This window comes from Rhamphochromis sp. 'chilingali', assembly GCF_963969265.1.
Source record: "Rhamphochromis sp. 'chilingali' genome assembly, chromosome: 22".
In the NCBI taxonomy this organism is placed as follows: Eukaryota; Metazoa; Chordata; class Actinopteri; order Cichliformes; family Cichlidae; genus Rhamphochromis; species Rhamphochromis sp. 'chilingali'.
The window spans coordinates 28,242,511-28,257,089 of record NC_137950.1 but is presented as its reverse complement, the minus strand read 5'-3'; the positions used below and the strand labels follow the sequence as shown (position 1 = coordinate 28,257,089).

At 39.2% G+C, this 14,579-nt stretch overlaps 1 protein-coding gene across 3 annotated transcripts; it reads left to right on the top strand.

Annotated features, from left to right (window-relative positions):
• The first annotated feature begins 3,129 nt into the window (after nt 1-3,129).
• Nucleotides 3,130-13,408, top strand: LOC308390364 (uncharacterized protein). Of its 3 annotated transcripts, none has more exons than XM_080872305.1 (5): nt 3,130-3,461; nt 5,515-6,093; nt 12,088-12,200; nt 12,286-12,397; nt 12,596-13,408. In XM_080872305.1, the coding sequence occupies exons 1-5, from the start codon at nt 3,341-3,343 to the stop codon at nt 12,616-12,618; spliced, it is 948 nt and encodes a 315-aa protein (XP_080728431.1). In that variant the 5' UTR covers nt 3,130-3,340; the 3' UTR covers nt 12,619-13,408. The 3 variants fall into 3 exon arrangements, with proteins under 3 accessions (XP_080728431.1, XP_080728430.1, XP_080728429.1); XM_080872304.1 differs by having other exon boundaries at nt 12,478-13,408; XM_080872303.1 differs by lacking the exons at nt 12,088-12,200; nt 12,286-12,397; nt 12,596-13,408 and having other exon boundaries at nt 5,515-12,052.
• Nucleotides 13,409-14,579: the final 1,171 nt, after the last annotated feature.

The following is a 14,579-nucleotide window of genomic DNA, read 5'->3' as shown; positions in this document are numbered from 1 at the left end:
AGGTTTGGGAGAGAGAGTTCCACAACCTAGGGGCCACAGTGGCAAAATCTTTATCACCCTTAGTTCTCATCTTAGTCTTTTTTTATAGCAAGTAAGCCCTGATCGGATGACCTCTGGGACCTGCCAGGGACATAGGGCTGTAGCAGATCAGAGATGTAGACTGGTGCCAGTCCATGCAAGGCTCTAAATGACCAGGATCTTAAAATGGGAAGGAAACCAGCGTACCCGAGGTAGCAATGGTGTCACATGTGAATAGCTGCAGCGTTTTGCACAGCCTGCAGACAATCCATATATAAATAAAATGAAGCCATCCCGGCAAGAAAAGATTCATTTTCTGTGGTGTGAAGATCATGCACTGCATGTTTTTACTTTTCATATTTTTGTTACTTTATTATTATTATTTTTTTTTTATGTATTCAGTGGTTTAAAGCGGAGTTAAAAAATGTCACTAATAACAGCGACATCTGGTGGATAATTGAAGGCAATACAACTTAAACATTGACGCGGCTTACTGTTTCAATCTCAGGTCATCAATAAAAGTTCTGAAAAGACTGCGTGTCCGTTTTTAATTTCTAATTAATAAATACATCATTGTCATACACTGAAATTAATTTTTTGTTGTTAACTTCAGTTAACAAGTTGTTGAGTCTTCAGTGTCGTCTCTGAATTAAATAGCTGGTAATAAAATGGTAAATTGGCTTTCAAGCAACTACCTTGTTCTAAATACTAACAAGACCGAGACCATGATCATAGCTCCTCCTGAGCTACATTCTAAAATCAGTCAGGTTCTTGCCTCTTTCTGTCCATCTGTCAAGTCAAATATTCGAAATCTTGGAGTAATATTTGACTCTTCTCTGGGCCTTGACTCTCATGTAAAATCTTTGTCTCGTTCCTGTTTCTATCATTTAAGAAACATGTCTAAACTGCGACATATGGTTTCCTCAGCTGAACTGGAAAAACTCATTCATGCATTTGTGTCATCACACTTAGATTACTGTAATTCCCTGTTTACTAGCTTGGATAAATCATCTCTCTGTCGCCTCCAGGCAATACAAAACGCAGCAGCCAGACTACTAACTCGCTCTACCAAGCGTGTTCACATCACTCCCATCTTATATTCTTTACATTGGCTCCCAATAGAGTTTAGAATTCGCTTTAAAATTCTTGTTTTAACATACAGAGCACTAAATGGCCAGGCTTCAGATTACTTATCCAAGCTTCTTTTAAAATACACTGCTGCTCGTCATCTCCACTCACAGACTCAGAGTCTCTTAGTTGTTACCCGTACACGATTGAAGACAAAAGGGGACAGAGCCTTTCAGTCTGTTGCACCAAGGCTGTGGAACAGTTTACCACAATTACGTTTGCTTGACTCTGTGGATTCTTTTAAAAAACAGTTAAAAACTCTTCTGTTCAAACAAGCCTTTTGTTGATCTACATATTTTATATATTTTTTACATTATTTACATTTGATCTTTTACATTGTATATAATGTCTATTGATTTTATTGTTTATTTTAATATTTTAATATTTGTGTACAGCGCTTTGTGATTGCCTGTCTGTGAAAAGCACTTAATAAATAAAGTTTACTTACTTACTTACTTACTAAAAAGACACGACATATGCAGACCCACACACCAACAATACTCCGCAAACACTTTCCAGTTTAAACGTATTTAACAGATTTAGACAAGTTTCACTTAAAAACACACCTGCTGCAGCTTCGCAGCTGATGATGGGGTCCCAAACGTCTTATTTTATTCTTTTCTTAGTCTTGTCTAGTCTTATAACAGTGTTTAAAAAAGATTACGTTTGATTTATCAGCTATTTCTGGGACTGTTTAATAAACAGTGTTTATTAACAGAAGCTTCAAACCGAAGAAAGTTTTTTTTTTTTCAAAATATTAAACTTTATTAAGAAACAGTATACAGAACATGTATACAATCAGAACAAAATTAACATATGCCAGGGGGTGTAATACAAAGAATTACAAACATTCAAAAAATTTGTAATTACTACAAATAGTAATAGTTTTCATAGCCTTTTTGTTAAGTGATCCACTAATCAATTTTATGTAACATAAAACATCATTATAGTAATGTTTAAAATTAGGTTTTTTGTTACTGTATTTGCATTTGTGAAAATAAAATTTAGCTAAGATAACTAATAAGTTTATTATAAAGTAAACTTATTAGTTATTAGTAAACTTATTTTTTTTGCCTTCGAAAGAAACAAAATACAACATTTTCCCATTTCACAGTAAAGTCATTATAGAGATGTCCAGCAATGAATCTACTGAAGTCTTTCCAAAATGTTCTAGCGTATGAACAGATCCAGAAGAGGTGTTGCACAGTCTCAGGATGGCTTCCACAAAATCCACAGCTCACATTTATGTCCCTTTTGAACTTCGTCATGTAATGATTAGCAGGATAAAATTTGTGCAGTATTTTAAATGAGACATCCTTCACTTTATTCGTTACCAGATACTTGTTAGGAATTGTCCATACTCTTTTCCAGTTAATGTCACTGACGAAGAAATTCCAATAAGAGACCACATGTGGAATAGTTAGAGATTCTGTCTGGAACAAAGCACGGATATTCTTATTACTTTTGCTGTGGTTTGTTAGACAGATTCTTCCTATGTGTGAATCTAAAGGGTTGGGGAGAGAAACAGATGATATGCAAGGTTGAATACCTTTAAAAAGCATTATAATACCCGTAGGTATTGCATCAAATAATATGGCATATTCTTTGGGTGTGGCTGGAAATTTATAGGTGTTTAAGAATTCTGAATAGGACATAAGCTGCCCATTAGGATTAAACAGCTGATTCACTAAAACGATCCGTTTCTCAACCCACCTAGAAAAAAATAATGATTTATTTTTATACACTATGTTCCTATTATTCCAAATTGAATACGTATGGGGTGTAAAGTTGTGTTTATATATAAGGGACCAAGCTAATAGAACTTGTTTGTGAAACATCGAGAGCTTTTCTGGAAGCTTATCTATATTATAATCACAACCTAAGATAAAACTTAGACCACCAAAACCGAAGAAAGTTGCAGTGAAGGGCTGATGACGTGAAACGTCACTGGTCACGTGACAGTGGTTTTTAAAGAACCTCGCTTCAGGACAAGTTTCGGTATCAAAGGTGTCCGTGCGGATGCCTGTGCTAATTTATGAGAACGTGCGCTCTGTTTGGGTCCGGCTCTGATAATACAGTCACGTGGAGAAGAATGTAATCGGCATGTGTTTGTGCGGTGTTCGGTTCTGCCGAGGCCCAGCTTCTCTCAGACGAACCTGCAGTTTATTCTAGAGACGAGACAAATGAAGACAGCATGAAGGAGGTGGATTATTATCGGGAGCAGGGCGGAGAAAGTCTGGATTTAGAAGAAAAACCTGATATTAAAACCCTCGGAGTCCAGCCGGAGCAGGACGAGAATGTAAACCAAACCTCTGGTAAGAATAATCAGATTTCATTGCTGTTAATCGCTGCATCGCGTTATGGCAAACGATTACCCTCATCGGCGAAGTCAAATTTTCTTGCTCCTCTATTGTCGACATTACGGTGCTGCTGATGCAGAAACACAATGAAAGCAGTCATTTTTTTAAATATTATTTACAAAAATAACTTTACTTTAGACCAGTACAGGTTTGGACACATATAATACATTATAATTAATAATTTTACACATCATAATAAAATATCAAACATTTTAATGCTGTCTGAAGAAAAGGTCACACAAAATTAAGATAAGATAAGATAAGATGAGATAAGACTTTATTGATCCCACGGCGGGGAAATCTTTGTGTTACCTCATCTCAGGTACAGATAGCAGAAGGAAAATACCAAAAATACAAATAAAATAGGAACAAATATAAAATAAGTAAGATAATACACTATATACAACGATAGCATACACAGTATGTGATTATGGATATGGTTGTGGAAATATGCAAGAGAAGTGGATTTGAAGTTGTCCACACATTTATCCACAGTTACTGCCATATAATACTGCTATATATTAAAAACAAAATTATTTTGTAAAAACAAAATAAAGGCACAGCCAGCAAATAATCAGTCTATTGTGTTTAAATTACCACATTGTTATATTATTTTTGAACTGTAATTTCAGAAAATCCTTAATATGTTTCTGTAATTTTTAATTTAATTAAATTTTTAAAAATTGATTAATGTTCAAGTTTAGCACGTGTCAGTCCATGGTAACTGTAAAATGTGATATTTCATGATATAATTTTCCACAATCATTACTTCAGTTCTTTGAGAGGTGACACAAAGATTCTACTGGATTCCTTCTCAGGTACACCCCAGTCTACATATGGTAAATGGCGTCTCTGCAAACTGTACAGTGTTAGAAAACAAAATAAAATGCACTCAAATTACATTGTCATAGTGTATGCTATGGAAAAAGCATTTGCCCCTTATTTTATTTTATTTTTTTGTATATTTGTCACATTTACACGTACAAAAACAAGGGAAAAAATATCCAAACCTACCTGGCCCTGTGTGAAAAGTGTAAAAAATCATGAATTAACTGATTAATCACATTTTTTTGAAAGCTGAGTTCAATTTCAGTGGCCACACTGAGGCCTGATTATTGCCTGTTAAATCAAGTTCCCTTACATCTAGCATAAAACTCAAGCTCAAGAGCACTTGAGCAGTGATCCAAAACACATCAGTATTGTACGTCCATCTCCGAATGGCTCAAAGAAGCAAAACAAAACGGAGCCTCTGCAGTGGTCTGGTCAAAGTCCAGGCTCAAATCTGACTAAGATGCTTTTGCCAAAGGTTGCACAATAAGGTTAGGGGACAATTGTTTTTTCATATATAACAAATCAGGAATTCACACACTTGGTATAGAAAGTACAACAACGATATCGCTCTTTGATAGCCTAGCTTGAATTTCTATCATAGCGAGAAGCTCACTAACCCATTTACATGAAACATAACAGGAAGAACTACACAATCACAATAAGTTAGGGCTGCAAGAATCCAGCCTTTCCGAGACCACACAAACACCTTTTCTTTGGAAATTTGGTGATATTGAGTGCCAGTCTGATACCTATCCATGCATCTGCTGTATTCTTGGGAACGTCAAGACATTCCAAAGCGAGCCGAGAGATGTAATCTCTCCAGCGTGTCCTGGGCCTACTCCAGCGTCTCCACCTGAGAGAACATGTCGGGCACGCCTCACCTGACTTTGATGAATCATATTTAATGTTTTTCATTCTGAGCATTCTGGACTGATCATTAAACAGATGCTGTGCTACTTCTGTATTTCCTTCAACAACTGTGACATCAGGCCTATAAACACGTTTTTCTGTAGGACCACCGTAAATGCATTACAAGGCTCTTTTCTCCATATTTTAAAATATGTTAATATTTCTTATTTTGTCTTTTTTCTTTTTAGATAATGGGACAGCTCTGTGCTGATGTAGAATTCATATAAACATCACACAATTTACCTACATGTTTCATTGTTTCCTGCAGATATCCCACAGCTGTTGGTTATTAAAAAAGAAGAAGTTTCACCTGAATGGATCCAAACTCTGGAGCAGCAATACCCAAACCTCCACATAAAAGAAGAGCAGGAGGAAACCTGGAGCACTCAGGAGGAAAAGCCACCTAATGGGCTCCTCATCACTGGCGTTCCTGTGAAGAGTGAAGATGGTGATGATGATGATTTGAAACCTCAGTTGTCAGAGCTGCATCAAAGGCAAAGTTTTAAAAAAGAGGTTAAAGTTGAAGTTAAAAAAGAGGAAGAGGATGAGCCTCCAATCAGCAGCTCAGCTAATCACATAAAAACAGAAACAGGTGGAGCACCAGTAACGACCACAAACTCAGATCCACGCAGAGATTCAGAGCCTAATACTGATAAACAAGCTTCAGCTGCTTTTGAGGCAGAAGTCAGTGTTGATGGTAACAACAGTGATGATGATGCTACTGATGATGATGATGAATGGCAGGAACCTTTGTCCAATTGTCGACCTAAAACTAAAGACAGAGACAGTAATCAGAAGGAGTCGGATTCAAATCCTGCTAAAACATCCTTCAGCTGCTCCGAGTGCGGTAAAGACTTTCTCTCCAAGCAGTCTCTTCAGAGTCACGTGACAAGTCATTCAGGAAGAACACCTTCCAGCCATCTGCTTAATAAGAAATGCTCCAGGGTGAAGCAGAAAGCAGATTCAAAGATGAGCGTAGGCAAAGCAGAGAAACGATACGTCTGCAATGACTGTGGACACAGATTCAGACATCGCTTTAATCTTAAAAGACACATGAGAGTTCACACAGGAGAGAAGCCTTTTAGTTGTGACATTTGTGGTAGAAGATTTAAACAACAGTGCAGTCTCAAAAGACACACCAGACGCCACAAAGGGGAGAAATCATTTAATTGCAATGTTTGTGATAAAAGATTTAATGTAAAGGATGATCTTAGGCAGCACATGAAATGCCACACAGGAGAGAAACCGTTTGGCTGTCAGCTTTGTGGAAAAACCTACAGAGCTCAATGTGGGCTTAAGAGGCATATGATAGTCCACTCAGGAGAGAGACCGTTCCACTGTGATATTTGTGGTAAAACATTTAATGAAAAGAAGTCGCTTAGTAAACATGGAATAATTCACACAGGAGAGAAACCATTCGGTTGTGATAAGTGTGAACGGAAATTTAACCAAAGCGTACTTCTTAAGAAACACATGAAAGTTCACACCGAGGAGAGTTCTTTATGAGGGGCTGGTTAGCTGGCTCGAGAAAACCAAAACTCCTGTTTGGAGGTGGCGGGGTGTAGATATGTAAAAGTAACTGATATCATAACATTGAGCTTCTTCGTTAGCCCAGGCTTAGGTGAAAAGGTGGTGTTTGACATGTTATCTCATCCTTCTTTCATATAAAATCAACCAATTGAGCACTACCTGCCTGCTTAAATCAGAGACTTCAGGTATAAAATCAATATTCTTGTGAACAGTTAAGTTAATACACTGCTTAAGTCTTAAGTCACATATATACAATTGGAGCCGGGTATCGATGATTTCTACAATCCTCGATTCGATTCACTTCAATTTTGAGTCAGAGTGTCAGAAATATTATAATTCTGATCATTTATCAGTACTGACGCTTGTGAGACTTCATCAGAGGTGTAAGCCTCAGAGCAGATGCCTTTGTGTCAAAGTAACTGACAATGAAACACAGAAAAACACAAAGGAGATTTTCCTGGCCTAGCTTTTTATAGCAGATAACCTTAAAAATATTCTGCAGTGGATCAAAAACTGAAGAAAACCATGAATCAACAACTACTACATTACCTGATGCTGCTGAACTGAAGCAGAGCAAAGTTACAGAGGTTTAATTAGAGACACAGCGTTTTGCAATTTAGCAAAAGTTTAAATGTCTTCAGTACTGAACAGCAGAAATTAGACTGTCATGTCGGAGGTCCTTAAAAAAAAACCCTTACCGCCTGGCAGCATTGTACACAACAGTAGACTGGTGCTTAATAAGCAAGCAAATAATGCAGAAAACAAAGATTTTAGATGGGAAGCTGTTCTTGAAGTACACTGAGAGAGAAAGAGCTGTGCAGGAAGTGTGATTTGTATCATGGTAGAAGCAAAACAGCAAAAGTAAGAGGGAATTCATGACTATGTTTATCAAACGTGAAGCGTAGTTTTGATCTTCTTTTGCTTTTGAATTTTGGTTGGCGAGTGACACTTGAATTTCAGCCTCGATGGTGTGTCTGTGTACATGCCATCGAGTGAACGATGCATCTTTGTGCAGAATCCGTTTACCTGCTCACATTTACTTTTTTAGCTGTTTGGCGGTTGTTGAAATAGTTTTGTGAGCGTTAACCTGAGATTCTGGCTAAAATTGATTTGAATCGGAAAATTGACTCCTCCTCCTAGCCCCCCTGCTCCAACAGGCTGCAGAGAACGGGGGTGTGAGAAGACTCCAAACCTTCTTCCGCCTACTCATATGTAGTGTTGATGCATGTGTGTTCTAAGGTGCATTTAAAACCCAGGAGGGCATGGAGCTACCTGCCAGAGAGCAGCAGGTAAGCGCATGGTCCCTCCTGCTAGCCCTCAATGTCTATGTGTATTTAACCTTGAGAGGTGGGCAACGACGCCAGGGGTGGGGTGTACACCCTGATGGTCTTTTGGATTCCGTGTAGCGGCACACTCCCAAGATCCTATATGTATGTGTTATGAGAGTGTGAGTAATGTGAATGTCTAAGTTGTGGGATAAAATTGAGGCACAGGCAGCCAGAAGGGGACGGGGGGGGATGCCTCCCCTGCACCCTGGTGACATACCCCTACTCCAAGGCCCTGCATGTGTGGGTGGTTGTGGTGGAGCGGGAAGAGGGAGGCAGCTGGAGATGGGGAGAGAAGGAAGGGAGGGGCAAGTGACCCCAATAGACGCCCAGGCTGAAATCTTCCTCCACCTCTCCTGTATCTCCCCCTCCTGCAGAGTGAGTTCCTGAAGAGAGGAGAGCTCCTGCAAGATGTAACAGCCTACATATCTTAATATCAAGACTAATGTAATCTAATAGATAATTTCTATATTGGTTAGAATTAAGATTATTTTTATTTTTCCAGTTCATGAGGACTGTTTTCTTGGCTATGCATAGGGCAATGAAAACCATATGGGCGATATTCTTTTCTGAAGTGACATTATCTAAGCTGCCCAACAAACACACTAAGGGGGAAGTTGGAATGTTACATTTCAGACACTTCGATAAGTCTTCACATATCTCGCGCCAAAACTTCTGAACTGGTGGACAGAACCAAAGAGCGTGGATATAATTGTCCGGTGAATTGGTTTGGCAGTGTGAGCAGTTGTTGGTAGACGTAAAGCCCATCTTGAACATCCGATGACCTGTATAGTGCACTCTATGTAATATTTTGTATTGAATTAATTGAAGACTGGGATTTCTAATTAGATGAAAGGTTTTTAAGCAAATCTGAGACCAGAAGTTTTGGTCTAAGTTAACTGATAAATCCGCTTCCCATTTTGCAATAGGAAGGGATATTGATTCATCCGTTTTAGAAAGCATTCTGTATATTTTGGATAGTAATTTGGGGGGTTTAAGAGTAAGAAATTGAACCACACTTGGTGGTGTTTGTAGTTCAACTTGACCCGGTTTAAATTTCTTTTTTACTATGAATTTAATTTGTTGATATTCTAAAAATCTTTTCTTGTTGATCCCATATTGTGTAACTAGTCCGTCAAATGAAATAAATTATGTTCCTTCTAGTATATGTTCTAAGTATTTGATTCCTTTACCACTCCAATCTGGAAAGTTTATCATATTATTGTTTTGTAATATGTCAGGGTTGTTCCAGATAGGTGTACGTTTGCATGGGATTAATGAAGACGCTGTCAACTTCAGAAACTCCCACCATGCTGTCAGAGAAGAGCTGATGTTGATGCTTTTAAAGCATTCATGTCGTTGGATGTTTGAGCTGATAAATGGTAGATCTGAAATCTCTAGATTATTGCAAAGTGCTTGTTCTACATCTAGCCAAGGTTCATCTAAGAGGGTGTGTTTTAGCCATCCTGAGATAAACTGAAGCCTGTTGGCTAAAAAGTAGTGCTGAAAGTTAGGTAGTTCTAGTCCTCCTTTATCCTTGGTCTTTTGTAGTGTTTTTAAGCTTATACGTGGGGGTTTGTTTTTCCAAAGGAATTTGCACATATACGAATTTAGAGATCTGAACCAATCTTGTGGCGGTTTAGTTGGGATCATTGAGAATAAATAATTTATTTTTGGTAAGACCATCATTTTTATAGCAGCAACCCTTCCCATGGGTAAACATTTCCATCTAGTCAGATCACCTTCTACCTTCTTTAAAAGTGGGATATGGTTTAATTTAGTTAGATCTGCAAGCTTGGGAGAAACATTAATACCTAAATATTTTATATTTAGAGCAATTAATCGGGAGGACTGTAGATTTTGACCAGTTAATTGAGTAATCTGATATTCTTAAAAAAAGAGTTTATCAATTCAATCACCCCAGAGATATTGGTTTGTGAGTTTTGGAGAAAGAGTAACACATCATCCGCATAAAGGCTGATTTTATGTTCCATGTTCTTGCATTTTATGCCCTTAATTACTGAATTCTGTCTAATTGCTGCTGCTAGTGGTTCAATAAAAATTGCAAACAGTGAAGGGGAGAGTGGGCATCCCTGCCTGGTGCCCCTCAGGAGAGAGAAGCTGGAGGATGTCTGGTCATTTGTTCTGACACAAGCTGTTGGGGAGTTATAAAATATTTTTAACCAGTTAATGAAAGAGGATCCAAAACCAAATTTGTGTAAAGTTGTTAACAGAAATTTCCAGTTAACTCTGTCAAATGCTTTTTCTGCGTCTAAAGAAAATATTGTAGTTTCAAGGTTTTTACTGTATGAGTAGTCTATCAAATTAAGTAATCTACGTGTATTTGTTGATGAGTGCCTACCTTTTATGAAACCAGTTTGGTCAGGATGAATTAAGAGGGGGGTTATTTTCTCCAGTCTCTTTGAGAGAGCTTTGCAGATTATTTTAAGGTCTACATTTATAAGGGATATTGGACGATAGCTTGAGGGATATACAGGGTCTTTGCCTGGTTTTAGCAGGAGATTAATATTTGCAGAAATAAATAATAAAAAAATAATCCAGACGACAGTAGGAGTGATGAACATGTGAGAAAAAACTATATTCCTTACTGGTGGGGTGAAGGGAGCGCCATGCATCGCAAAGACCAAAGTCGCTCATATACTGTTTGATTATATTTGTGGACTGCCAATTACGCTGAGTTCCTGCTGTGTTGAGCCTATCCATGTCTTCATTTAGTCCCAGGTTGAGGTCGCCTCCAAGAACAAGTGTGCCATCTAAGTGTTCAGAGAGTGCACTGAAAAAACCGTGAAAGAATGAGGGATCATCAACATTTGGACCATATACACTTGCAATACATAGCGTTTTATCAAGTATAGATAGTTTAATGATTAAGAATCTGCCCTCTGGAAATATAACTGTATCGAGTACTGTGAAATTAATATTTTTATGTTTTAAAATTGCTACTCCCCTTTGTCTAGAATTATAACAAGCTGAGAACACATTACGAAACTCAGATGTTTTAAGTTCATTCGAACCTCGACTTCAGGCGTGATGCCAGAAAACCGAGGAAAAGTAATAAATGGTGTAGATTACTTAAAGGCTTTGCTTGCTTTGAACAGTAGATGTTAATTGTCTCGGTTTTTATAATCGTCTTTGGCTGTTGTTAGTTTTTCTGCTCATTTGTGTTTTTGTAGTTTTTCCTCTGTTCTCATGTGTTTGTGTTTATTTGTATTTATGTGAGATTATTCCTGGGCCCTGTTTCAGGAAGCCGGTTTAGTGGAAAAACTGAGTAAGTATACCCTGAGTTAACGAAAACTCTGGGTTTTCGGTTTCACAAAGCGAGTTCAGATGAAGCCTGAGTGAGTCACTATGACGACACACGCCGTGAAGCTAACCTGCCCCCTAGCAGGTTTACTACAACTAACCCTGACTGTCTCCGCCCCTTTGTCGGAAACCTGACAGTAGGAAGTGTCAGACATGGCGTGTCCCTTCCTTGAAGAGCCAGTAGATCGTGAAGCCCAAATTCTCCGCAGAGCTCTCCGCCGGGAGAGAGTGATCAGAGCGCGTTTGGACATTTTATCATTTCCTGATGATTTTCTGTGCGAACGTTACCGTTTGTCAGCACAATCTATAATTTATTTGGATAACATCCTCAGGCCATATATTACGCATGTGACACATCGCGGACATGCTCACAGTTCATTACATATTATTTGTATCGCACTTCGGTTTTTTGCAAACGGGAGCTTTCTGTATAATATTGGTGAAGCTGAGCACGTTTCCAAGGCTACCGTCTGTCGGGCAGTCAGGAATGTTACAGTTGCACTGAAACGTCTCCTGTACTGGTTTGTGGTGTTCCCCGGTCATAGACCCACAAGATTTATCAAAGAGGGATGCCACAAAATTGCAGGTATCAGGATGACCAAAACTTAATTCATGATGTGATGATACTTGAACTACTACTTACATTTTACATTTATTTTCAGGGTTCCCAGGCGTGATTGGCTGTATAGATGGTACTCACATTCCAATCATTGCTCCTTCAGTAAATGAAGGAGACTATGTGAACAGGAAGTCTTTCCACAGCATTAATGTACAGGTACATAGTTCCCTGTAGCATTTCAAACTAACAAATTATTTCATCATAGTAATGGATGCTAATTTGTGTTCTCTGCACTGTGAAGATCATATGTGATGCTGCCAACATTATCACAAATGTGGAAGCCAAGTGGCCAGGCTCTGTCCATGACTCACAAATATTCCGTGAATGTACACTGAGCACAAAATTTGGACATGGTGAGTTGAAAATACTTTAAAATATATAAAGACCAATTGCTTCAGGGACATTTGAACTGAAGTGTATCCTTCTGTCTTAGGAGAGTTCACTGGCTACTTGCTTGGTGATAGGGGGTATCCATGTTTACCCTATTTGCTTACCCCTTACCCTGACCCTGAACCGGGCCCACAGCAGCGATATAATCTGGCTAATTGCAGGACAAGAGCCAGAGTTGAAATGACTATCGGAATGCTTAAGGCCCGGTTCCAGTGCCTGCAAAGACTCAGGGTCACCCCAGAAAGGGCATGTGACATTATTGTGGCATGTGTGATTCTTCACAACATTGCCACAATTAGAGGAGAACACTGTCCTTCTGAACCAAACATCAGCAGTGATCCAAACCATGAACATCCTGACCCTCCCACGGACATACAAGATGGAAGCGCAGTCAGAGACACCATATGTCACAATCATTTCTTTTGACCCATCACCTCAACATGTTGAAAGAAGAATAAACAGATTTTTTGTTCAACTGGCTTTATTGGTCACCTGTGTTTCCTGTACACAAAGTATTAAAAGATGTAAACCTCATAAAGTGTCTCTGTTGCTTCCTCCTCTGTAACAGCTGTCAATGTTTCTTCATTATTTTCCTGTAGTAAAGAAATAAACAACATTGCTGTTCTACTGTAAACTCATATAATCTGTGGAGTATTACTCACAACTGCATGTTGGTCTGGCTCAACAGGAGGCTGCACCAGATGCAGTACACCACCACCATCAACTGATAGAATATGAGGTTTATACAGGTCACTTATAACTTACAAGGGACCAAATGGCAATTAACAAACATACCAATCACCTTACACTTCATTGTCATTATGCTCTCAAAGACAACCAAGACTGAGGGAAGGCAAAATCAGTCGGAAAATAACTTCACTACAAAATAATCCATTATGGTAAAGAGTTTATCAAATGAATGTGTCGCACTGCAAAGGTGACTGTGAAGAAAGGATGTATGCACATCATGTATTATTTTGGATTTACCCCTTATGTAGGCACTTGTGTCTTGCGGGGTTATTGACTCAGAGGATGTCCCCGCAGAGATGCCTTCGGCCACAGGGCGCCCACTGTTTTGGCTGAGGGCCAACTGCTCAGCCTCTGTGAGTGGTGGTGGAGGAGGACCCCCACCTGTTTTTCAGGCCTCCGCTTTTTTTCTGTTGGCTATAACGGGTCACATTTGAGCATACAGAGTAAGCAAATATGTACTTGTAATGTGCTCAGATAATTTCAATAAGTGCTTACAGAAAGAAAATTAATGTAGCCTCTAACTGCAATTGATTTACATCGGACAAACAGACCAAGCACTATGGCTCATAATACAATTACACCTTACCTGTTTGGACTATATTTTTATATTTCATTTTTACTTGCTGCCAGGAACGTTTGGGGCCTGTTGGGTTGCACCTGCGCTCACATCACGTCACAAAATAAAATGTATAAAATAACAAATAAAATAACATATGATAAAATAACGTGTTAAATGGGTGGAAATCCCTAGATCAATGTTTAAATTAACACTCACGCATTGACTCTGTCGGCTATGTTTTGCCATGCATGCTCCCTTTCTTTTGCAGCTGTCGCTGTGTTACTTTTTTCCGCGGAATTTGCATGTTATCGGCATATGCTGCCATCAGAATTTCGGCCTCAAGCGCTGTAAAATACATTGACCGCGCCTTCTTTCCCTCCGTCTCCATGGTGACTCGCTTAATCTGTGCTCCACTGATCAGGGCTTTATGTATCCTCGTCCGCGCGCTTCACTTGGGGTTAAAGCAACTCCGCGTTGACTGAACTACTTGTTATCAGCCTTTCTGAAACCGAATATTCCGAGTTGGACAGTTCGGGGTTACTCAACCCTGCGTATCGTTTTTCACTCTGAGTTTTCTAAACCGGCTTCCTGAAACAGGGCCCTGGGGCCCGTTCTTCGTACCTCGCTAAGTAGGTTAGCCGGATTAGATTGTTGACGATTTCGCGTGATCCTGGATCAGTCGGTTCCCCGAAGCTCATCCGGGACTTGCTGTCATAGCAACAGAGCCGTAAGCGTAAACCTGCTCGGGAGCAGGTTTACTTTATGTAAACAGGATTAGATCGCGGCCACGCAGGTATGTCCGCGTCATCATACGAAAGCAACAGCGACATTCCGCC

Bases quoted from the DNA above. Each gene is read 5' to 3' on its own strand.
- LOC308390364 (XM_080872303.1), top strand. From the start codon at position 3,341: ATGAAGGAGGTGGATTATTATCGGGAGCAGGGCGGAGAAAGTCTGGAT. The intron at 3,462-5,514 runs GTAAGAATAATC...TGTTTCCTGCAG, and splicing joins GAATGTAAACCAAACCTCTG to ATATCCCACAGCTGTTGGTT.